This window comes from Manacus vitellinus, unplaced genomic scaffold (assembly GCF_001715985.3).
Source record: "Manacus vitellinus isolate BGI_N305 unplaced genomic scaffold, ASM171598v3 scaffold_9_pilon, whole genome shotgun sequence".
Lineage (NCBI taxonomy): Eukaryota > Metazoa > Chordata > Aves > Passeriformes > Pipridae > Manacus > Manacus vitellinus.
In genome coordinates, this window is record NW_021940917.1 from 22475068 (window position 1) to 22501050 (window position 25983).

Below are 25983 nucleotides of genomic sequence, written 5' to 3' on the forward strand. Positions count from 1 at the left end.
TGGCATTGGAAAAAAGCATTGAGGGACACTTCTACCTTGGTAGACACAAAACATCTCCTCCAGTTCCTGCAGTAATGGTCACAGAAAACAAGCAGACAGCTTTCATTACCAGCCGTATCACATGTCTGTCACTGCAAGTTTTCAGCAATGCTCAGCCCTCCACCCACCTAACCCTTGTGTGGATGTGCCTCAGGCTCTAGTTAAGGGGCGATAACGTGGGCTGTACATGCAGCATGTGCCAGTTGCCTCCAGGTAGTTTAAGAAAAAGCTGCAGCACACTGTCAACTTGTCTAGGTATTACTGGATGTCTTTGCATACAGAAAGGCTTTAACATGTGTCTTCCCACTGCTGTTGCTTGGGTTTAGCCGGATGTGGTTGCTGCTGAAGCATAGCTAAAGGCAAAAATAAACAATCCACACAACAGACAGCACAAGCACGCGCACCATTTTCTAAAGGTATTACCCCAACCCCCCAGCCACCTCTTAGGTGTCCTTTCTTGTTCTGCATATTTCAAGTTTTATTTCCGGTGCTTAAATTCTGTTAAAGGTGTCACTGGATTCCTTGCAGACAGTCAGGGTGACAAATGCCTTCTCCATTCCCAACAGTTCAAAGGTGCTGTTGTTCTTCAATGATCCTTATATCATCACGTTAACATGAGAGCATCAGAAAGTGCACAGGCTTATTAAGTGTCATTGAGGCTTTGTAATGAGATACGGCAACACTTTATATGAGATCACAGTTTAAATCCAAGCACTCTTGACTTCACATTTATTGAAGCCAGTCCTATTTTGTACAACACTGAGCATATAGTGTAACTCTGGGAACCACAGCTGTGACTTAGTTAATGATCTCAATAAATCCTACTTAAGCAGAGACAAGAGAATTATGCAAATTACAATTTCTGTGCCACATGCACTTGATAACTGAAGACATAGCACAAAAAGCTTCAGCACATAAACACCACTACTTTTTTAACCCAGATATGTGAAAAATATATGAGAGAGGGAACAGCTTACAGAATTTTGCTTCAGAAAAGTTGCAGTTGCAGAACATTTATTATGAACCTAATAAAGGAAATGTACAGAAGGCATATGTACAAAAAGGGATGGTTAAAACCGAAGAAATATGACAGATTTTTCAAATATAGCTGTGACTGTGACAAAGAATTACTTCTCTGAACAGACCTTTCCAAAACATCATGATAAAAGCCTCTGCCACTCACACTTGGCAGCTAGATAAGATGTCTTCCATCAGCCTCTTGTAGACCCAGGCGTCACCTTTAAGCCGTTGTCGCCAAATACCCACTGCTTCAGTTTTATCGAGTTGACACACTTCTAACTCAAACTCCATAGTTACTCTACCAAAATCTGACCGTGTTCGACATTTCAGGGTATAACTGTAGAAAACAAAAAGGAAAACAGAATAATCATTGAACCATTTAATGTTTGTTTTGCAATGCAATTTTAAATTAATAAAACCACTTTACAAAAAATATCCCATTGCTACTGAGAATATTGGGAAACAACCCACAATTTAGTCAACTGAGAGCTTCATGAATACTTTATTATCAGAGTACTATTGTTATCATTATGACCAAGGACCAGGCGTTCAGCGCCAATGTTCCACCCAGCCACAGGAACCCCTGCTAGCCACAGACACTCATCCTCAGAGCTGGAATGATGGAAAGTTCCCATGTTTTTCCTAAACAAGACCACTCTTATCTCTGGTTGTTACAGCTTAGCTGGTGTGAAAATAGGAAAATCTGAATGCACAGTTTGAAACATTACAATGGGAGAAGGTGCTGCTGTACAATCCAACATCCTTCCAGATTCAGAGCTTGGGAATGCATCAGAGGCTGATGTATACTCTGATGTTTTACAATGCCCATCACTGAAATACTCAAGAACTTGAGAAAATGCATATTGAAAAGTGCCCACAATGTTTATTTCATGTGTTAGGTACTCAGGAAACAGACACTGAGTTTGATCAGAAGTAAGAACCAATCTAACCAATCAGTACCTTAGTCTAGCTAGTAAACCCTACAAGTTAATCCACCAATGGTGTAGATTCTGCACAGCTTTTAGACAATACTGATCTCTTGGCTAAAGGCTAATGTCTTTTAACTGCCAAGAATGAGGGTTAAAAAATTAGTAAGTTACTTCCCAAATTGTCCCATTTGGTCATGTGACTGTACCCAAGCAAACTTTTTGTATTTAAAATTTCACATGAGACACAAGATGATGTGAATTTTTATCTCACTATTATTGGTTGATAACTGTTAGTCAAAGAGATCTGCTAGAGCTCACTTAGCATAGTTTTGCATTGTGTCAACAAGTTTTATCGCACACAGTAATGTAGTGCTTTGTACATTTTCTATAAGATTATTTTACAGTGGTGTTGAGAAAGTAAGTTTAAATACTCTCTTTATCAAAGATTGGAGTAACATCTATTTAGACAAATATAAGTTTGAGCCATCATATTTTACACTTACCCCTTCTGAACATATTCCACATGCTTCTTCGAAAGAGCGGTGATTATTTCATTCAACAGTTGGTCTGCATTCAGTAGGTGAGTGATGGTAACATTGCAGTGTGCCTAAAATAGTCAGCTTGTTAAAACAATTAGAGGAATAAAAAAATAAAAATATCTCTCCTAAAACCGAAGACATTGCAAAATGTTTTCACAAAGAAAGTTTCAGAACAGCTAATCTTCGTGACAAATGCTTCAACTTCCCCAAACCATCACCCTGCTGCGTGCCCGACAGTTGGGAGATGGCCTAGAGCTGAGACTGAGTGCTTCCGATATCAAGGAACAGGCACAGCACCATGCCGCTTTTCATGTAGAAAGAAAAAAGGTAACTTACTACTCAAAAATTTACTGTTATAAGTAAAGTATACTTTATATACATCACATCTAGTACTTCATATAAGAGCTTATGCACTAAGTGAACTCTTGAACAACTTGCGGACATCTGCAATAGATGTCCCAGCAGCCAGTCAACTGAAGGGACACATCACTGGCTTCTGCAGAACTGTTTATGCCTTGGTACACAACCTACGTTCTTTCATGGTGATCACATTTTTCAAACGTTGCCTACAGATTCAAGTACAAATTCCTCCTTGTATAGCTTCTGAAGTATATATGTTGCATTTGAGTGATGTATAACAGAATAGCTAGGTTTGGAAGGGACCTCTGTAAATCCAACACCCCTGCCAAGGCAGGGTCACCCAGAGCAGGTGACAAAGGAATGCGTTCAGGTGAGTTTGGAATGTCTTCAGAAAGGGATACTCCACAACCTCCCAGGGCAGCCTGTTCCAGTGCTCTGCCACCTTCACCTACTTGCAGAGTACAGCACCCTCCCCACACACCCTGCCCATGCAAACTGCCATGCAAACTGCTGCACCACATCCCTTTGCTGCACCACATCGTTTGTCCACCTGTTCACTTGTGCTCCCTGGAGCTTTTAAATCTCCCTCGCTGCTTCTGGAAATGCCCCTCAACACCTGGTTGCCTGCTAAGGGCTTCTGGGTCCTGCCAGGGCTTGGAGCTGCTGCTTGGGTATCCATGAGCTCCTGTACAGCTCGATCTGATGCTCACACCTGGACTTACCTCATTTGCCACTGCTGCTGCTTCACCAAATGATTGTCCTGTTCACTACAACAGTATCATGCCAATGCCATGTGATGTGTATTCTACCCAGCTAATATTAACCTCATGAGTAATTTCAGTAAGAACAAATTAATAATGAAATATTAAAGTGTTCTGTGCAGCACACTGCCTGAGGAACTGCTTTTTCTATGACTACCTAAAGGATAAATAGCCAACCAGCTTGAATGCAGTGACATTGAAATCTAAACAATCTAAATTACAGGGACACTGTCAGAAATTCTCTCACAAGGTGTAGTTATTTAGGCTCTAAGTGTAATTTCAGATTCCCTAGACATCTAAGGATGACCCTAGAATGGACATATTGCTTCTGGGCTACAGAAACCTAAGCCAGGAAGGTTAGCATTTTTCAGTGGGACAGCTAGCAGTATTTCTTTACAAATAACATGAAAACCTGTCAGCTAGGGCTCTTTTAAAACCATTCTGCTTCCTTCACATTTGGTTTAGATGGGCTATAAGCAGCAATGATGAAACTCCTACCTGGATCTGATGACTTGCCTGAGTCCAGACTAAAAGATGCCTCACTGTGAAAACTGGGGCATTGTCTTGTTAACAACAATGCAGTAAGAGCACCCTACTGTAGAAAGCAGGCAAGACAGGTCACAGAAGCTTTCACAAGACCATTTCTGAAGCTACTGGATGTTTTCAATAATAATAATAATTGTAATACAATAATTAATATATAATTAATTTAGTCCTAATACTTGTTCTCCTGTAAGACTTTCGCAGCAACCATACCTTACGTTTCCTTGGACAACTTCTAGTGCATCGTTTCTTCTTGCTTGGCGTAAGCATTGTGATCACTTTATCTAAGCCTCTTTCAAGACTTCCAAATATTTTGGCTTTTCTCTTCTTTTGGCTGCTATCCATGTGACCTAGGTTGAGACCTAATTCCACTGAGTGGTATCTGCTACATGAACAAATCAATCAGTTATTTTTCTCTCAGTGTTAAAAAATTAAGTATTTTGGACATGTCACTAAAATACTACCACACATGCCATAACAAAAAAAGTCAAATCCAGTGCAGGATATCGTAGGAGTTTCTGTTCAAAAGTTTGAAAGGTTTAAATCCCGAGATGTATCTAGAAACTGCAGTCCTCTGGAGAACTGGGATAGGAACTCACATTATGGAAAATAGGAATATATCCTAAAGATAATTGAGTTACATAGTTTTAAAACTTTTCTGTACCATCAGTGTTGTAGAAAGAGGTTTAAGGGAGGTTTTTACCAAGAGAATAGAAATTACTGCTTGCTGCTGTAACAAGACTTCCTAGGCAGCACATGGATTAAGGCAGTCCTGCTCTAAATCGGGAGTGTACACAAATAACTGGACACTTACCTTCTTTCAGGAAGAACCTCAGCTGCTGTGAATTCATCTGTGTTTGTCAGGTTTGTGGGTTTAATTGGGGTGACTGCAGTGAACTGGCTCTCTGAAAGAAAGCATCCAAGCCAAACAGGTATGTCTTTGCATAAAGGATTTTCTTTTCTTCAGCAACAATTTCTCATTATTAATAATTTATTTCAAAAATCAGATCCCTTTTCTATCTCAGGTCTGTATTTTCAAAATGATAAAATATGTTTTTCATACAACAACAGTACTACCTCTACTCTACAAATTAAAACTGCAACTGATTTCCCCAGGGCTCTACAAGTCAAACCTAAAGAGTCAGCAATGCAGTTCAATATAAGGAATTTCAGGATCCGAATTGCTTTCTTGCTCTGCCACTGCTCCCACAATAAATACTGAGCAATCCACTGCATCAAATAGTTGTGTTCTTCACTGATTCATTTCCCTTATACAAAGGGTGTAAGTTTATATAGCCATGTTTAATACATGATGTAGATGTTACATAGCAGCCTAAAAAGTCAGTGTCTGCAGAGCATGGTTTTGAATGTGCAGGAGAAAACACTAAGTGAAATAGTCATCAAATGAGTTGGTGCAATTATACCCAACTTCAATGTTCAAAGTTTCAGCTTTCTACAGAGTTGCACCTGATCCCAGACAAACAACCTCAAAATTTCCAATGAATACTTCCATTTTTCTACTTCTAGGGAAGTATTAATACCTTTCCTGAATCAAAGATTTTTCAGTGCATCGAAGAATTAGCTTTCATTGTTTAATAATCAAAAATCTAAATAAGTGAGCTAAAACAGTGTTTCTGCCTTTCCCATTTCAGAGAGTACCTATTTTGCATTTTAAACTTACTGTGATGTCAGACTTCACATTATCGCACACAATCTTAAGATAAACTCATGAAAAACTAGTCTTTTTATTGCAATTGTTTAAACCCTTTACGAAGGATGACATTAAACAGCAATAGGTCCAAGAACCCTTATTCCTTGAATCAGTCTGCAAGGACTTACTGTTCCTGAACAATATTCCTTAGCATCTGGAACAGACGACTCTCCTATTGCACTTGGCATTTGAAGGACAGAGATAGCATTTACAGTATCAACACCAAAACTTCTATGGTAGTCATTGAAGGAAACAGTAATGTACATACAGAACATGTACGTGACTAGATAGGCTGAGGATTGAAATACGTGATAACTCAGAAAAGCTGACATAATGTAGACAGATTTCTGAGGTTTATTGCATAGCTGCAAGACCTATATGTTGTTAACAGAAGTATTTTCACTGCTACAATGGACTGTTCCTGTGAAAATGCTGATATGCAACTATGAGAAATCCAAAAGTTAGATGACTTCTCTTAGAAGCAGCAATAAAAGCAGATGACTAAAAGTGTACCTTTATTTTCACTTAAGGTAATCACAAAGGAAAACTGGAGTGTTGAGGAAATCATGTTCTCAACCTTCACGGAAAAGCAGAACCAGGTGCAAGTTTTAGGAACACAGCACTTAGCTCCATGTTAGAATGTGTCAAAAGGCACTCATATGTGATACTGTGAGCAGTAATAACTCCTGTTATTAGCACACAAGTAACATGCCCTGATGCATGGTTAAAACTCTTGCAGCACCAACCAGATGTACTAGAAAAATCAAGATGGTGACTAGGACAAAAGACGTCTTCCAGAAACAGATGTGTTGGATGCACAAGTATTGTGCTCATATTTGAATTCCAATAATTCCCAAGCCACATATATGTTCTAAGCTGTCATTAGTTACATTCCATGTACCTTTGAAGGCAGGTGTGTGAGGGGGTATGGCTTGTTCCTGTGTCTCAATCTGACTCTTCGCAAAAGGAGTCTTTGGAGCAGGAAGTGCAAAGGGCATTTCATTTCTTAAAGCTGGCTCTGTCTCTACATTCTCTTTGTTTTTATGCTTCTTTGATGCCACTTTTTTTGTCACTGGAGTTGACAGTGTGAATTCCGTATCATCCAATTGAGCATCAGGCTTTGAATGCTACAAAAGATGTAACAGAAAGAAAAGAGGCATCCTTTGCGGTATTCTGATCATATTCAGGAATGTTACAGAAAAGGAAATTCTGAAGCAGGTTAAAAATACCGTACAATGCTTGCCTATAGAGCAAAATAGTTAGAAACTCTTCAATACTTCTGATTCCTTCTATAACTTGCTAATAAAGTTCTTGAGTAATTTGCCACTACTATATCTGCTCTTCTAAACTCTTTTGTTTGCCCATTTAAAACTGTTAGTGACCAACTCATTGAAACACAGCTAAGAATTTTCATTTGGCTTAATTGTAAAATTTTAATTGCTTCACTGGATTTTGTTGTTCAATACAGACAGGTTGCGCTTCTTCGGAGACTTTTGCAGCTCTAGCCTAGCTCCGAGACCTTGTTCGCTCCACTTTATTTTTTCTAGGCAGTTTTAAAATCTTCATTTACTCATTTTCTAGATGCTAATTTTATGCAAATTGAATGTCAAGTTATAAAAAAATCAATCATGACCTACAGCTAGAAGAAGTCACAACATATGTGCAGCCTATATATTTAAAACATCTCATTACTTAGTTTGTACCTCGTCTTGGCTAGGGTCCACTAAACATTTAAATACACAATAATTTTTATGTTCAATGAGATCGTTTTTGGATTAAGAATAGTTTATCAAACACCTGTTTTGTTCCATGAGTATTTAGAATAAATTCTTCTAAAGGAGATTCTTTAAGCAGTGAAGCTGTATCTGAAAATTCCATGGATCCAAACGCACATGGCATTTCACTGCAGTCTGGCATGTCTTCACACATCACAATGTTTTCAGACTGAAAAGAAAGATTCAGTTGAGATTCCACTGCATGCTTAGAAGTAGAATTTCATCAGAAAAGCACCATTAAAATCTAAATCTAATATCTTTTTAAGTTCCTAATAATGGAAGTTCCCATGATGGTGACCTAAGTTTTAATATCCTCATTGTGGATTTGTTATTTGTATCAAAAGCAGATGTGAAACTATTCTCAAAGCATCATTGCCAAGTCATCTTTCATTACCTGTGTCAAGAAGAGAAGCAACTCATAGAAATACCCACCTTTGAACTCAAGGCTTGGACTACAACCTCTTTTTACCAAAAATCCTAACAGTAAAAGAATAGAGCAAAATTTGAAAGGGGGCTGGATAAAGGTAAACACATACTTGGAACTAGCATTTGGAACCTTTCATCTGATGGGTAGCTCCCCAAAAAAGTTGTCATTTGTTAAATCAAGGAATTGATAACTTCAGTGAAGATTTCTAACCGTCATGGCTCACACCACATACAATCAGATGCATGTCAAGGTATCCTTAGTTTCCAACACCTTTTGTTATTTTCGGGAAACTCTTCCTGATGCCTTGTTCCATAGTATTTCAGTGAAACCGCACACGGTCATTTGGTAGTCCTTGGCTGGAATGGATACCATTTTAGGAAGTTATGTCTGCTGGCAGGTAAGTTTCTGTTGGCCTATGATCAAGGATATCACAGTGAACTGATCTCTCATTGCTACTGGAATAGAGACAGAGCTCCCTGGTATGCTGCCAGACCTACCATGATGATTTACTCAAAAGCCCTTACCAGAGGGCTGCTAACTACAGCCAAGAATCTAGGAGCCTGATATTGCAGTTGAAATCACATTCCATTACAACATGAATGCCTGATTAGGATACCTGGGCTACTGTGTTCCAGATAAAATTCATGGCATGGTGAATTTTTTGCAATATCCTTCAACATTAAACTGCTTGAAATAAAGAAGTATTCCGTACAAGCTTGTGCAACCAGATTCAGAAATGCCTAAATTAAAGGTTCTGTTTGTTTGGTTGTTTTCACATTAGACCAGGTTCAGCTAGAGAGCTCTTCTAGGTAGGTGTTTCAGCAAATTCAGTTGATATTCACCCACAGCATCTACACACAAGCAAGTTAAATGTGTCCTGAGTGGTGCTGGAGGATTAATGGATTGCTGTATTGTGCAGCAATTCCCCACCGTCACCTGGGAAGGCGTAATGCATATGTTAGTAGCATTTGCCAGACCAATTTACCTAGGACATCACTAGCGATACAGTAACTTCACAGTATCAGCGCAACTAAACCTAGAGAACCTCCATTTAATCATTGCAGTGTAGAAGGCTAACCTACCATGATCATGAAGTCACATTATGCATCCTGAGAAACACTTATGGTTCACGATCTGTTATGCAGCTCTAGTAAGCCTACAATTCTCATCTCAAAGAAGCTGTATGGGTTAACTGAAAGGATTTAAACGCAACTGAATCAGATACATAAGAAAGTATTTCTCCTGAGTGCTTGCCTCTACACAGAAAACAGCACGTTCAAGCAGTTTCACACAGGTGCCTCAGCTCAAGGGGGAATGGCTAATGGTAAGTCTGAGATTCCACTGAATGCTTCTCAGTTTGTCTAACAGACAAATATCACCAACAGCTCATATAGCTGCATATTATATATGACACCGCAAGCGATTTAGCAACTTTGGCCAATTTCTGAAGTGCCCTATGTGCACTTTGCTATCAAACTACAGGAATAGAAACTCCCTTAAGATATACAAAACTGCTTGAAAATCCCAATCATCAGAAAAAAAGCAGCAATTCCTTTACTCAAAATAAACTGGGTCCTCTCTAGGATTACATTCCCAAAGGAAACAGATGAGGAAGGACTGGCTCTCTGATCAACAGCTCACACAGTGCCCATGTCATCTCAAAGCAGGCTGCCCAGGTGACATGCCATGATATTTCAGATTTTCCTTACTAAGCCATGTGAAATGCAACCCAAGGTACAAAAATACATAGAGAGAAACATGGAGTGCAGTAAGAAGTTAGTCATCACAGAACAAGATCTGGAATGATCACACAGGCCAGACAACAGAGGATAAGGCCCATTAACATGAGCCAAGGAGGGATTCTGTGCAGCACTTGATACATTGTGCCCTGCCAGAGCTATTCCAATAAAGCCAATCCATAGAAGCATCCCAGTTGCTAAGTCGTGTTAATAAGACTCAACTGTTTAATGACCAAGACTTTGGCTGACTGCATACATGTTCTCTTAATGATATTTAGAGCACCAGCATGTTTCCTCAGGCAGAGCTTTGTCAATGCAGAGCAGGATTTTAACCAGGATGCTATCCTGCTGAACTCAAGCTTACCTTGAGGCCTGCCAATGGCATGGTTCTGGCATGTTGTGTTAGACATGGAAACCTTAAACACACACGCTTGCCGCGAGCCTTCTTGGATTGAAGCAAGAGGTATGTTGCTGACATGTGGTCATATTTCCACTGGCAAGACACAGAGAGAAAAAGAGTATTTTAATCTCCTCTTTGGAAACCTTGCAAATATGAGGCAAGCTCAGCCTTCTGAAAATTTCTGCGTCTCCACAAGTTTTTCCACCCTAATGTTGGATCACAGCGTAATTTCAGACTTTATGTGTCTGAGATCATGAAACAGGCACTACGGAAGTTCTTTGCAAGTTAGTTTGCAGTTCATGTGCTAGCATGGAAACTAATGCTGGGATCAGGATCTATATCTACTGAAGTGAATGGCAAACCTAGTAATTGGGTTTATCCAATATTTTAACCATATTTTTGAAGTCCCTCCTGCCCATTCTTCCCCTACAAACAGCACCAACTTTTTGCAGGATTTTCAGCAACTCTGCTTGTGTGAGGAACACAAGCACCATGTTTGATAGGTCTGCAGCATATACAGTTAGTTTGAATTAGTTATAAGGGATTAGAAGTCCTTCAGTAAAGGACTATGCAAATATCACAAAGCTATTTGGAAGGACTTTTCCCCATGTAGACAGACTTTTCTGATCATTTGCTGTAACTGAAAAACAAGGAGCATCGACTCCACAAACCTATCGTAAGTATAACACACAGTTTCAAAGTCTGCTTCTGCTACAGTTACATGGGAAACCCAACTGTTGAAAAAAACCCCCAACTATTGTCACTGCTAACAATTACAAAGAAGCAAAAAATTCAATTTTAAGGAGGAATTTTCAGATTCAGGTAAAAGCTGGAGTATGCATCATGCTTTAAGTCTCTTCTACAGCTTGCAATGTTATTGCTAACCTTTGCACAATTCTTCTAGAAGTAGTCAGTTCAACTTTTGTCAGTTGTAGTCAAAAGTGACTCACTACTTTTAAAAAACTGAATAGTGACTCCAAAAAAATACATATTTTGTAGTCTACCTTGGTGTTGCTCTGATATTTTTCTCCTTTTTTCTTCACCTGCTACTTATTGAACCATTTCAAAGCAAAGAGCTAACCCAGCAAATGGCATCTGTTGTTCAACTATAAATTTCTGTAAATCTACTTTAACTTCCAGAGATTCAGAAGGATTTTACCATAGTGGGAAATAACAGTAAGATTTAGGAAACATCATGAGCACAATTAAAAGATAAAAAGAAATAAACAAATTTGAACTTCAGAACTATAGTTACAAGCTACAGGCAGATTCTAGTTCTGCAGGGGCTCCTTAAATCTGCAAAGTATTTAAAATGTCATACTTGAGAATACATGACACAGTATCTGATAACACAGTAAATTTTTTTACTCTATTACCATCATTAATTACTGTAAGTTACTGATATATACTCCTTACCTCTGTTATTAATTCCATTATAGTCTCCCTGCTCTGCTCATGAAACACAGAAAGCTCTGTTATGCAGTCCTCATCAAGATGTCCCAGCTGTAAGAACATGATGGATATTGAAACATGAGGTTTTCAAGTTGTCTCATAATCCACACCTCACAGTGACACTGTCATGAAACCCAGTGGGCTGAATCAATAGTCAACGATGATTTTAGACCTTATCTTTCAAATGTTCAGCATCATAACTAAACATTGTAGGGAGTAGACTGTAAAAGTCATACAGCTTCACAGCCTGGCCCCTCACAGCTGAGAGCTTGTGAATTCAAGTAAGCCACCCAACAGGAGGTGAGATTTTTACTAGATAAGAGGCCGTTCTTTCATCTGTCCATAAATATCCAAAGCCACTAGACATGCATATCTTTTCCAGAGCCAGCTAGTAGCACTGACACTGCGAGCACAGTCAAGCTCTTCTTTATGTAGAGAAACAGTGGCATCTGGTGACAACATACAGGAACTTCTCAGCACTTTCTGCTGACAACCAGATTATTCTGTTTTTTTTCCTCTGCCTTCATCTCTCACACAAGTAAAACAAGTGACAGAGAGACAGCACAAATATTCTTTCAATGAGATTGAATTTTTTATTTCAGTGAGGACTACATACAAGATAGACCATAATCATGTCTTAGCATGCTCTCCAGAATATTTGCGTTTTACACCTTAAACAAAGTATCAAGCAGCCTGGAGAAGGAATTGGTCATTCATATGAAGAAATACTTCACATTTTGATGAGAATTCAGTTATCTTGCAGATTCAGCTGCAGAATATGATGAAAACACATTTGAAATTTCTCCACAAGAGAAATCAAGAGCAAATAATAATATTTTGACAGTTAAAGAATCAGAAAGGAACCATGGCCATCTCAAAGTTCATCTTTGAAGAAATGCCTTCACACCCCCATACTGTAAGGATGGTAATAAGCCAGTAAAGATTACATTAAACACTTCAATATTCATCTGACCAGAGTACTTACTGGGTATTTACTTTGCCACTCAACAGCATCAGAGTAGCCTTGCATAAGCCAAGGGTGACTTAACAGGTGTTTGACTGTAATCCTCTTCTTTGGGTCAACCTGGTGGGCAATAAAAATCAAAGTGATACATAAGCTGTGGAGAAGTGAAAAAATAATTTGTCTTCTACACAGAATGGGTGGCTAGGGGTAAAAATGGAAACCAATACTGTTTCAGAACTTCATCAAAAGGAAGCTCACACTCAAAGATGTGAGCTGTGAAGGACAGTTACAGAAACTGTCAAGTTACAATAGATGTCCCAGGGATATACAGCACTGACTACATTCCCTAGGCGTAGCCCAAATACATATTTAGTAAGTTTACCTTCATTTACAAAAGAGCTCTTGTTTTTATAGTACATTAAGAACAACTGAAAGCAAGCTGTTCAAAGACTCTGTTAAATCATTTAAACTTTGTTTAATTATTTCCATTCTCAAATATTTTTGAGCCAAAGGCAACGGTAATAATTTCTTCAAAAGTGTATAAGAATTAAATTCCTTTTTCAAACACTGAATTCTTTTTAAATGTTTCAGTGATGTAATGTTTTGACCTATGTAACAGTACTTTATAGACCTATGCAACAGAAACAATACCTTTACCTGCAGCATTTGGTCAAGGAGCAGTGTACTACTAGGAGAGAGCCACTTCGGAATACTGTATTTTCCTCTCTGCAGAAAAGAAGAGGATTTAGAACTAACCTTGAATCTCAGAAGGAACTACTAAAGTACTTGGACAATAGTAACATCTGCACCCGGAAAAAAAAGAATAGCAGGAACATGTTAGCTTTAAGAATGACTTGAATAAACATCATGGTAGTACTAAAACCCAGCTGCATCAGTAAGGAAAATACCATGTTTGAATCACCAGCTGTAGTTTCGACCCATTCAGCTTGTTTGAAACTTCCATCTCTGCCCACTTTTGCAGCTAACCTGCTCCTTTATCCATTGTATCAAGTCAATACTGAAGTTCTAGAAGTGCAAACATGCTGGAGTATGAATGACTGATATTAGCGCTCTGAAATGTGAAGATTCACTGAAAACAATACTTTTCAGACACTAAAAGTACACCATCCTCAGTATTAAGATATTCTTTTTTTGAACAGGTTAAATCTAATGCTCAATCTTATACTGCAGACAGGAGAAAGGTTACAGGTCTAAGAGGTAAGTTTTTTTCAATCAGATGATTTACTGTTGGTTTTCTTTAATTCTCAATTAGAAGAAAATTGAAAACTGCTTTCAGAGGTGAGGTACAACAGTGGCTAAAAACCAAACCAAATTCACCATCAAGGATCATTTACTTTGCAATGAAAATTGACAAAAAAAATAAAATTAATAAACAGTCATTGTCAAATAATCTATTTATCATTCTGTCATGGCAGTTTTCTTTCTACAGATAAATTCCTCAATGAAAAAACATTTGCATTATATGCAGCCTGCATTTCTAAGCAGAGTATGTACTGCTTTGACATCACGGTTAAAGAATTTAGCTTACCTCTTTACAGACCTTAGTAAAAGGTTATTTGTGAATAGTTTGTTGGGTGTTTCACAATGCAGTTTTACTCTGAAACTAAGTAATGTATGTAATCTACATTTTGCTTTTAATATATTGCTACAGAAAATGATGTAGCAAACAATTCTCATCTACTGGACTATGGGCAATGCTGGATAGGTTGCGATATCTACCAGGTACATAAGATCACACCAGATATAAGGGTTTTTTTACAGAATTTACACCACAACTTGATTTTTCATTCAAAAGACATTCATTCTAGTATTCCCAAATGAAGAGAGGTGGAACATTCTGAGGAAAGAAACATTGTATGTAAGTCATACGATTCTAATTAGATTCAAACAGCAGATTTGACTTGGAGCAACTGGTCCAAATTGAGATTACAATAAATTTCAGGATTTGTAATGTGTGAAATTAAATTCCAGAACAGTGGGTAAGTATTCTCATTTCAAGCAATTTCCAGTTCATAGCCACATGAAATTAAAACAAATTTGGAGTGGAAATAGTAAGACTGCATCTTAACACCTGTGACACAATTGGGTTTTGACCACTTCCAGACTAAACTTTAAAACCTCATCGCTTGTCTCAGCACACTTCAGCACTAGCATTATTTGGTCAACACTCCTCAACACTCATGTGGTTTAGTTTTAGGTAGTCCTGCAAGAAGCAGGGAGTTGGACTTCATAGCTCCCTTCCAACTCAAGATATTCTATGACTATGTGAGTATGGAAGTCATGTAATTTTAATGGCACCTCATCTAAACATCAGCACCTTTACACAACCTCTTTGAAGCCATTGCTTCCTTCTTATTTTTTAGAGTTCTCTGCAACCACTCAAACCAAGCTTCCTAGGGATCTTCTATCCAGGTATTTAAGTCCGCTCCAATTCCAGAATAAAAAGCCACACTCTTTGATGAGCTAGTCTGGTGCTTCATGGAGACCAGACTGTTAGCACGCTAAAAAGACTTCCTGTGCAGAGCAGTGTCAGCTGCCTCCTGCCAAAGTAGCCCTTGAACACCTCAAGGAGTTTTTCTAGGGGGGTTTAAACATACTAGACTCTGGACGAGAGAAGGAGAACGAGATAGATGAACCCAAAGCCCATACTGAACACTGCTGTTCCTCATCCCACTCACTTAGTGTAAGCTTTATCAACATAGATTTTATGGCAGCTCAGAAAGTGGCTGGCAGAGGTGCATGTGTGATAAAAAATAGCATCTGTTTAGCCACATCAAGAGGAGTTTACAGGGAAACAGAACCAATGGCTTAATTATATAACTTACTATTTATTCAACTCATTTAGGAGGAGGAAAGTGTAAGAGCAGATGCAGAATCCTGCTTTTCCTAGATATGAGAATAGCTGACATTTAAGAACAATACTTTTGGTAAACCATAAAATACAAGGAGAAGATAGATAAAGGCTCAGACACAAAAATCTGGGCCACTAGCAAGAAAATGCTTCTACTGAAGCTCAGTTTTCTACCGTATCACAGGACTGGCCTAGAGTCCTGCAAAGGCTGATGGAAAACAGAAACAAATCCAAAACAAAATATTGATCAGAAAAGTAACAAAGCATAACAAAATTCCACAAATAAGCCTTTTGCCCAAAGCACAGCTCAACAGGTTCTGTCATCAGAAAGCAAAAGCCTCTCATAATGCTTAGAGATGCCTGTTCCTCATGTATTCTAGCACCATCAATACCTACCAGTATCTTCCTGTAGACAGCCATGACATTGTCATCATCAAAGGGGAGAAAACCACACAGCAGAGCATACAGCAGTACTCCCATACTCCAAATATCTGCCTAAAAAATAAAAGAGTGAGAGTTCACAAACCTGATCTGTCTAAAATGGCTCAGACACAGGTAACACTGTCTCTCTTTGGCACATGCAACTCACTAAAAGTAGGCTCCCTAAGTCTTTACATTCCAAGTGAAAGCACACAACCTGAATTCAGTTTTCAATTCACTCAAGCTGGAGCACTGGTAAAACTATTATCCTCTCCTTAGGTCACCAAATTGCTGCATTACCTTCAGCCTACGAGGATGTCTCAAGCAAAAATGAAATCAAACTCATTGGAAGAGATTTTGACTGAAATGTATTACCGATTACAATACCTATCAGCACAGTTATAATCAGCTTTAAAGCCCCTCTATTTTTTCTATATAGTCATGAAAAAGTCCATGTGCCTCATACTGTAATTCACACTTCAATCATAAAGCAAAAGGAGGTTTAGAGAAGCACTGACTTCATGGAAAACAAAACAAAAAAAAGAAAACAAGAGTTAGAGGACAGGGACAGTGGTGCAAAGGGCAGTAAAGGAAAAAAGACTGACTCCACCCAACAGTAGAGCCAGCTAAGTTTGAGTGAATTGCAATTACAGCATTTTGGATGGATTTACAGAGGCAAGTAGCAGGCCCTAATGTTCCAGACATGGAATCAAAGCTGGATAAATGCCACAGTTTTTCTTCTCTCTAATTTTACTACACTGCACAGTACAAAGAGCAAGTTTTCATACACAAATTTAAAGGTAAAGTACACAAGACACTGAGACTGCATAAAAATTTCACAACAAGAGTTGAATAATTAACAAATTGCTGCTTGAAATAATGTAGACGGAAGAAGTATAAGTTACTTTTTGCAGGGCACTAAAACACAGAGTAACACCTGGAGACAGTGAAGGATTAGTCAGACATGAACAAGCCAGCTGGCTAAGAGCATGATATGCTATTCCAGGCTGTGACTGCTGTCAGTCATACAGCTTCTGAGAGCCACTGAGGCAACATTATCCAGTGGCATTGAAGAGAGACATCAAGGGAATGTATCTCAACCTCACCACCTTTAAATACAAAGGAGGCAGGAAAAAAACCACCCTAATTCACAGTTGTGCTACATACCTCTGAGCCAATGTATGCTTTGCCCTGAATCAGCTCTGGTGCTGCATAAGCTGGGCTTCCACAGCATGTGTTCAGATGGTAGTCAAGGCCACCCTAGAACAAGACAAGAAATCAATGACACAGAAGCACTGGCTCTAACACAGATGGTGTTTTCTAGCAACAACATAAGAGGCCTCAGAGGCTTCATTTTCCTCTGTTGTCTATCTACATCCACCTTATATTTTGCTTTGGCATAATATATGGGTTCACGAGGCAAAAACTGTCCACGGCCATGAGTGTCCTGCAGACATTCAGATCCCAAGCTGCTCATTCACGTGTTATCCCACTAGTCTTTTCTGCAGCTCCTCCTCCGATAGGAATACTTCTTTTCATGACCACAAAGAGAAGAGATGGAACTTGGGAAGCAGTGATCCAAGAGCTACTGGGCATGAGGCTGGTTGGATATTTATACCAATATTTAAAGCAATAACTTCATAAAGAACCACAAAAAAATGCTCCCTTATTAAAACCATGTAAATACTTTGCCTGGGCTTTGTTCTAAGCAGATCAGAGTAAGATGACATTGTACCATCAAGACAGTGGTTGCAAGGTGCTCTAACTTGAGTCAGCTAAAACAATCCGAGGACTTTGGGTCAGGCAAGACTTTCTTCTCATTAAATTGTTTCTTACAAGCACCTACCTTGCAGGTGAAGCTGACAGAGCAGCAGTCTAGAAATCAACTCTAAACTTGGAAAACAACTCTGTACAAGCATATGGATCCAGAGGCTTTGTAAATGTAAGGGGAATCTATTTGATTTGATCCACAACCTCCACACATAAACAAATCTTATGAAAAAAGACACACACCACCGAAATTTATTGGGGAAAAATGCACACCAACATAACTCTTACAGTACAAGCAGGTATTCCACACACACAAGGTGATCTCTGCCTTAGATTGGGATAAAAGATGAAGTATAAGATGAGAAAGTGATCTGAAATTCTGCTTAGAACATGCAGGTTACTGCTTTCTCATACTGTTAAGGCTCCACCAAGAAATCAGCAATGGGACAACAACTAGACAAACAGCTTGAATTCAATGCAAGGCTCTGCACTGCACGTTGAAGTTACATCTGCAATTCTTATGTGTGCACTGTAGCTGATTTAGCTCTGCTCTGTGAGAGCAACTGACACTCTTACCTTTGGCTTTGCACAAAGTCCAAAGTCTATCAGCTTCAGGTTATGTTCCTCATCAATCAGCAAATTTTCCTAGTAAAAGAGAAAGCAGTAATGAATTCTTCTGTAACCCAAGTCATTCCAGAAACAACATTTCCTTTCACATTATTTCTTCTTGCCATTAGCAGCTAGAATTTACCTAGAGCTCTCCTCTGGAGATTTTGACCAGTTGTTAATGATTATGTCCTGTATTCTGGACAGGCAATATGAGCTCCTACCTGCTGAGAAGGGCCTGGAAGTTTGCTAGACAGGAAGTTGAGTGTGAGGCAGAAGCCTGCCCTGGCAGAAAAGGGAGCCAGCAATATCCCAGGTGGTATGAAAAGGAGCAGAGCTGGCAGAGTAGGGGAACTGACTCACCCTCTGTTCAGCACAGCAAGAACAGCCCATCGAGTTTCTGCCCACCCCCCCAGCACAGGAAAGACATCAAACGAAGGTAAGCTCCATGGTTAGGCACAAGCCTGCCAAGGATGCTGGAGCGCTTTTTCAGTGAGGAGAGCCTGAGGGAGAGACACTCTGCAGGTGAGAAAGCGTCAGTGGAGGCCTCATAGCAGCCTTTTAATTCCTTCAAGGGGGGGCCTGAAGACAGTCAGCCCCTCCACAGCAGCATGTGGTGGGATGATGACTGGAACTAAAGAAAACCCTTTCTCTTCGTAAGGAAGAAAGCAGAGACACTGTGCCTCATCCTTGGGAGAGGTCCAAGATGTGACTGGATAAAGCCTCAAGAAGCTCAGTCTGATGCTGTTTTGAGCAACAGATTCAAACAGAAGCCACTAGAAGTCACTTCCCACCCAAAGTATGACATGATCCTATAAATCTGTCAGCACTCCAGCTATGAGACAACTCCTTCCAAGAGATGCAATGAAGGTTTTCCTTGGAGAGAAGTTCTTTGGAGACAATGATTTTATGAGCTGCCTAGTAAAATGCTTGTACAGTAAGAATTTGCTTTTCTCAGGGTTGCCAGCGTCTCTAAACATGCAGACTTCTAACCCCTTCAAAGAGAAATGGTCTCAAGGCTTCCATTTGCTAAACCCACACTTAAACCCTGCAGTGACAGCAAAGCCACAGGTCCTGTGGCATGTCCCTCCCCCTGCGCCCTGTTGAGTTTAAGCTGTGGGGGTCACCATTCTCCTTTGGGCATGACGGTTTGCACAACAGAGAGGAAGCATAACAACTCTCTCTGGGTACAAGCTGAAATAAAGAGGATAGAAGGAATGCCTAAGCACCAAATCAGATCTGTGTCTGCTCCAGTCTCAACTGAGTGCACTGTTCTGCTTCTCTTTCAGAGGAAGTTCCTTCCTCAGATACAGACACATCCAGCTCAGCTGAGGAACAAAGCATCAAGTAGAAATAATGCTCTTTCAGCAAATGTTAGAGAAGATGTTAGATAAACCTGCTCCATATTGAGAAATAAAACTGGGTCTTCATTATTATTTGTGCAAATCTGACTACTGTTCAGACTTACTGGTTTGAGATCCCTGTGGGCGTATCCTTGACTGTGCACATAAGCAATTGCTGAAACAACCTGCCGAAAAAATACACGAGCTTCCTCCTCGGAAAGGCGGTCCTTAGAAATTATGTAATCAAACAACTCTCCTCCAGGACAGTACTGCACAAAGGTAGGAGAAAGAAAACATTTGGAATACAGTCATGAAATCTAAACGCGAACGAAAGCACTCTTCCTTTCCCTCTGCTTTATCCCAGCAGCATCCAAGTGTGTTCCAGGCCAGCCTGCAACAAACCCAACAAGCCCAGGAGCCCAACTGTTGCCCAACGTGTTGCTATAGACATGTCACTTTAACATCACAGGCAACAGAAACTGCCCAGGAGGTGACAACTCTGTGGGAGTTCTGGGGTCCTGTGTATCCCACTGGTGCTAGTTTTTGGAGCATGAGATGGGCATTAAAGTTAGTTAGGACAGAACATATTGCCAGCTTTATTTTTAAACTATGGCACCTTGGACACACTTGCCATTGAGATGACTTTCTAAGAATTGTTTCATTTGGACTTAGTCACCATCTGCTGCTATAGCTAAACCCAGGGACCTTTGTCATAGCAGAAGCACGGTTTCTTACCTCTAAAACCATGAATATTTTCTGAGGTGTTTCAATCACATGATACAACCTGCAAATGTGCTGGTGACTCAAGTCCTTCATGGCATCAATTTCTAATTTAACACGAGGCAAATCATCCTAAGAGAACACAACAGCAAGCTATGAAATTGCCAACTAGTTTGACAGCCTGTACATCACAGTAAGTAGACTACTGCACAACATTAAATGTCACAGCACAGTCCAACTGCTCAAACTCAAGCAGCTCCAGCTCTGTCACTGCTCACACACTAGTCAGCAAAGCCCCAAGTGACAGATGTACAATTGCTACTATTCTCATCAGCACTGCGTTTGAATTACTGTAATTTATTTTGTCATTCATTATTTAAATCTATAACTCCCTCAGTTTTACAGCCAGAGAATGTTGCCCACTCCATATGAGGGCACAGAATTTTGTGGTGCTCTGTTAACATTCTTTCAAGCCCATAGCATCCACCACCAGCCCACAGAGACAGTTGCACCTGTGCTCCCAAGAACTCCACAGAAACAGAACGTTACCGACTTAGAAGTATCTTTTGACTTACCTGTAGAGCAAGTTTGTCCATGATTTTTATCGCAACTTTTTCACCAGTGAGACGATGCCGCGCAAGTTTTACCTTTGCAAACCCACCTAGAATTTGAAACAGAGATGTGTAAAGCTCTGCATGGCAACAAGCTTTCTCACCTGTGACCTCAATCGCCCTGGAACACGTCCTATATGCACAGCATGCAGCACCTTTGTTAGGGGAAAAAGTGATCACTCCACTACCTTCCAGCTACATTTCCAGACTTCTGTCTCGCAAAATACACCCTGGAAATATGATCCACAGCCTCCGCAGTAACAGTTAATCTCTGCTCAGATAAACGCTCAGGCGGGCGAACACGTCACATACACCTGTTTGCATTCCCAGACTGAGCCCACCTGTGCCGACTGTTCCGTGTAATTCATAGTACTTGAGAACTTCCGCATAGTCACCTCCGGCCATTCTGCGACCCGCAGGGGCTAGGCAGCTCTTCTCAGCTCCTGAGAGGAGAGATCGTAGCCCGCGCTCACGCTTTCGGGCACGGGAAGCGCCTCGGCTGCGGCCCCGGGGAGGGCGGCTGCTCTCACGGGCAAGTTCGAGGCGGACTCCGTAAGGGCTATCCGGTGACAGGCGCGAGCGAGTCCCGGTCCCCGGGGCGGTGCCAGCAAGAGACTCCCAAATTCAACCCCGCTGGGAGCAGCGACCCCGCTGGGAGCAGCGACCCCGCAGCGCAGTCGCCTCGGGAGCCCGTTACCGTTCAAATCTCCCGCTTCCGGCTGCCGGGCCCGAGGGGCCAATCACCTCACGCTGCCGGACCGGAACGGGTAGGGATGGGAGGGGCGTGCCAGGAGGGAGGGCTAGAGCGAGCGGATGCCGCCACGGTGGGTGGGTGTCAACTCCCGGCTCGCAGCAGAGGTGGGCGGCCTCGGCCGCGAACGGTCCCCTGCAGAGACGGGAAACAGCACCCGTACCTTTCAGGAAGCGCATCCACGCCTGCAGCCACCTGAGACTGCAATGGGACCAGCATTGCTGGGGCTGTCGCCACGCACAAGATGGCAGCCGGGACTGCGGGCCCCGGGAGACGGTACAGGCCTTCCCAGCGCGCTCGGCGGCCCCTCCCGTTCCCAGGCCCGGCCACCCGCGGCACCCTGCGCGGCCTGCTCGTGGGCGCCCCTGGCCACGACGAGGCATGGCTCTGGCCTGGAGCAGCGCAGGACAGGCGGAGAGGTCACTGTCATCCCCTCTGTCCCTCTGTGTAGATGGCCATTAACAGACAACAGGCTCATTATGCAGTATTGCAGCTTTGCTCTGTACACACAAAACCCACAAGCCAGTCTGTAACCTCATGTGTCAGTTAATTTAAAAATGCAGGAAATGTGAGAGGAAAAGGGCAGGAGACATGAGTGAAAAAACGTGAGGGAAATGTGAGGGGAGAAAAGGGCAGGAAACGTGAGAGGAAAGCATAAGAAACATGGGGGGAGAGAAAAGCCAGGAAATGTGAGGGGAAAAGGTGGGAAACACGAGGGAAAAAAAGGCAAGAAATGTGATGAGGAAAAGAGCAGGAAGTGTGAGGGAGAAAGTGTGAGAAACATGAAGGGGAAAGTGGGGAACATGCGTGGGAAAAAGGCCAGGGAATGGGACAGGAAAAGGGTGGGAAACAAGCAGAAAAAAGCATGAGAAATGTGAGGGGGAAATTATGAGAAACACAAAGGGGAAAGTTTGGGAAACATGAGGGGGAAAAGGTGGGAAACATGAGTGAAAAAAAGGGGGGGGAAGTGAAAGAAACATGAGGGGAAATGGTGGGTAACATCAGACGGAAAAGGACAGAAAACCTGAGGAGAGAAAAAGGGCAGGAAACATGAAGGGGAAAGTGCTAAAACGAGAGGGGGAAAGTCTTGAGAGGGGGAAAGTCTTGAGAAACGTGAGGGGAAAAGTGTGAAGAACATGAGAGGGAAAGTAGGAGTAAAGTGAGGGGAGAAAAAGTCTAGAAAATGTGAGGGGAAAAGTGTGAGAGATGTAAAGGGGAAAGTGAAGAGTACTAGTTTGACTTAGTCAGTAAGAAAGACTGAATTGCAGTGCAAAATCAGTAGCTCTGCTCACCTTGAGTTCTGGCTGTCCAAACGACAGTTCTCTGCAGGCACAGCTACACAGAGTTTGGCTTCCCGGTGCTGCTGAAAACGTCCTAGAATCCCACCATACTGGAGGTTGCTTTCCATGCTTAGTCAGAAGTTCTGTGTAACCTTAGTTGAAATGTAAGACCTGCAGAGAGTGACTTCTGCTCTCTGACTGGGGGACAGACTGCTGGGTTTGAGTGAGGTTTCTCCTGATGTTTTAAATGTTCTCAGAATCCACATGTAAATCTTTATCTACAGGAGGAAGCTGAAAATAAACAAAAGAGAGAGCAGCTGGAACACTTGTGGAAGGACATGGGCAGTGTGTGTGTGCAGGGCAGCAGGTACCTCCCCAGGAAGATAAAGTTTACTGCAGAAGTTTTCTGAAGAGTTTGCCTTGTGAAGTAATACAGTGCTTCTTTGTCCTCACAAGAAGTGTGAAAGCAGCTCCATGTTAGAGCAGTGGGGCTTTAGTTCCTGTGGGATTGGTCACACTTAGCTCTTCTTGTGTCAGTCACAGGTTTGGAAGAAACCCCACTGTGTAGCTAAAGCAGTGAACCTACTAGAAATAATGAAATACTTTAAAAAGGTGAAACGGTCAGATTAGAATATGAGAAAGTTCTGCTGTTGGCTGCACTGTTCCTTATATGAGCCAAGTAGGTGCTGAAGGAGTCTGTCCTGTGTCTGGGATCCTCAAGCAGCTTTCTGTCCCCTTAGAGCAGGTGTTCATTGCTGTGTTTTTGTGTAGATAGAAACCTTACCTTTAGCAAACTGGTTTGTCTACAGCCGTTTCTGTTCCCTTCAAGGACCTGATGCTTCTGCAATGGGTCCCTCTGAGCTAATACTAACAGTGAGGAACTCTTGATGAAGAGCAAGAAGAGAGGGAGGGTGACACTGATGACATTGACCATGAAGGTAAGGGAATGAGGTCTAAAAGCTGCCTGTCTAGTCAAGAAATCCCCTCTGTATTTCATGATCTGGATGGACTGTAAGGAGAGCTTAGAAAACAAGCAAACATTCAGTCACCTGACGTGTCAGAATCTGTAGCAGAAGCTCAGCTGCAATGGTCACTCTAGGGATATCACTCTGTAACCTTTGTGAAAGTTGAATTTTAAATTTTCTATTCAAGTAATTAATAGGTGTATAACACACATAAACCAGAGAATGCAGTGACCTCTGAACCTGATTGATGCACAGATGTGTCCATCATCTTTTTGGCCTTACAGTTTCTGCCCCTGGCTCTCTTCCCTTTTCCTGTGACTATGGTCTTGGAGCAATCTTCTAAGTTGTTACAGTGTGATTTTTCTCTTACATAGCTCACAGACTCAATCTTCATTCTTTCCCTGTTCCACTGATGGGTAGGATCACTTATTTCCTTTGCCCTGTAATGTAGTTGAAGATGGAATAGACTTTCTATGTTGCTTTGGCTGTCCTGAACCTAGCTTTTTTTCAGTAACGCAAGTAGAACAAGTACTGAAATAGCACTGAACTGTCATTTCTTCCCTCAGTGACTGAGGAGAGTCATGAAGAACCAGCCTTCAGAAACTTTATGCAGGACATGTGGATGAAATGCCAGAGGAGAAGCAACCTGAATGAATGAGACCTTCAGAAACAGAAGGTTTGGAATCAGTTGTAATGGAGTTAAAACTGAAGGAACGGCATAAAGAAACTTGCACGGAACCATGCATGAAGACTTTTATCCGTGAACAACTTCCTCTGATAGATTTTTATTTTTCTTTCTGCAGTAACTTTTGGTCCGATGAGTTAAAGGTCTTGCAGCCAACTGACTGCACATTTGGCCATCTGCCACTGTGGCTTCCTGAAGCTGAAGGAACCAGAAATTATTCATATCTCTCTGTTGAGAGCTTAGATTTTGAGCTCTGACAGCATTAGCATCCAGAGTACTCACTGGTCCCCAGAGGCACCTTCTGTTTGCTGAGTGCAGTCAGGCATCTGCTGCAGCCAGGGCACAACTTGATCGATCCACTGTTTGATGTTTTGGTTTTCATTAAATAGATTTTATGTACTAAGAAATGCATGATGGTTAATAGAAGAAGATTTCATGTCACCATTCTAAGGTGAGACTTTTCCCTCGTGCTTGCAGCCTATCCTGCAATCGGTTATGTCTATCTCGTATTGGCCTCATTAGCCACCAGCATGCCTGTAATAAATGTGGACAGAGCCTTCCTTAATCTTCATTCGCGAAGCCTAGCCGTGATGATGCAGCCTATCCATATGGATGCACAGCAAATGCATCTTAAGTATATTACAACCCTGCAGGTTACCTGGTGAAAACGGGGAGGTCCCTTTGCCCACGTTGCCTTTCTCTTGCCCCTCTCCAGCCTGAGGCCACTCCTCTGTTCACTCACTCTGGCCTCACTGTCCTACACGATGCCTCTTCTGTCTTCTCCGATGGCTGCTGCCAAGAAAAGAGGACACAGTGAGTCCCAAGTGCTGACTCCTCACCACTACACCTGGAGAACCACTATGCCAGCCCCTCAGTGATTCCACCTTCAGCCCTATCCCCATACGCTGGGATAGCTACTCTGGGGCTGAAGCTGGAATATAGTGTCTAGAGCTGGACCCGAAGTAAACATCCTGCTCTGATCAAGGAGCAACTTCACTTGGTGGTGGGAAAACGTGGAGCTGGAGCTGAAATCACTGTAGGGTTGGGATAGCAACTGCAGGGCTGGGATTGCAGAGAGGTGTGCCAGAGATTGGTTCGCAGAACCTGGGCGCAGATCAACTTCAGCATCAGCGGGGACTGCGCGGGAGGAGGGTGGGCGGCGGGCAGGGGGACAGAGGAGGTGAGGACGGCACTTAAAAGATTTCGGCCAGGGAGCTGATCTCAGCCCAGTCGGGGCAGTTTTAAGTCCCCGCAGAAGCAAAACGGCTGCGGGGGGAGAGGCGGTCAGAGACGCACTGCTG

General features: G+C 41.6%; 1 protein-coding gene across 1 annotated transcript; it reads right to left on the bottom strand.

Annotated features, from left to right (window-relative positions):
* Positions 1-231: 231 nt before the first annotated feature.
* MELK (maternal embryonic leucine zipper kinase) lies at positions 232-25732 on the bottom strand. Its single transcript, XM_018086147.1, has 19 exons — positions 25341-25732; positions 23045-23323; positions 21343-21444; positions 20966-21051; positions 20406-20522; positions 19796-19939; positions 18298-18366; positions 17119-17211; positions 15928-16026; positions 13317-13385; positions 12681-12779; positions 11660-11746; positions 10208-10336; positions 7700-7846; positions 6804-7029; positions 5006-5096; positions 4405-4576; positions 2492-2595; positions 232-1396 (listed from the first exon to the last, which is right to left on the bottom strand). Exons 3-19 carry the CDS (start codon positions 21404-21406, stop codon positions 1219-1221), a joined length of 1974 nt encoding a protein of 657 aa, XP_017941636.1. The 5' UTR covers positions 21407-21444; positions 23045-23323; positions 25341-25732; the 3' UTR covers positions 232-1218.
* Between the last annotated feature and the right edge of the window lie 251 nt (positions 25733-25983).

Coding starts and splice junctions, on each gene's coding strand:
- MELK (XM_018086147.1), bottom strand. CDS start 21,406: ATGGCCGGAGGTGACTATGCGGAAGTTCTCAAGTACTATGAATTACAC. Junction 20,523..20,965: donor TGGACAAACTTGCTCTACAG/GTAAGTCAAAAG, acceptor GTGTTCTCTTAG/GATGATTTGCCTCGTGTTAA. Junction 12,780..13,316: donor TCCTTGACCAAATGCTGCAG/GTAAAGGTATTG, acceptor ATTGCCCACCAG/GTTGACCCAAAGAAGAGGAT.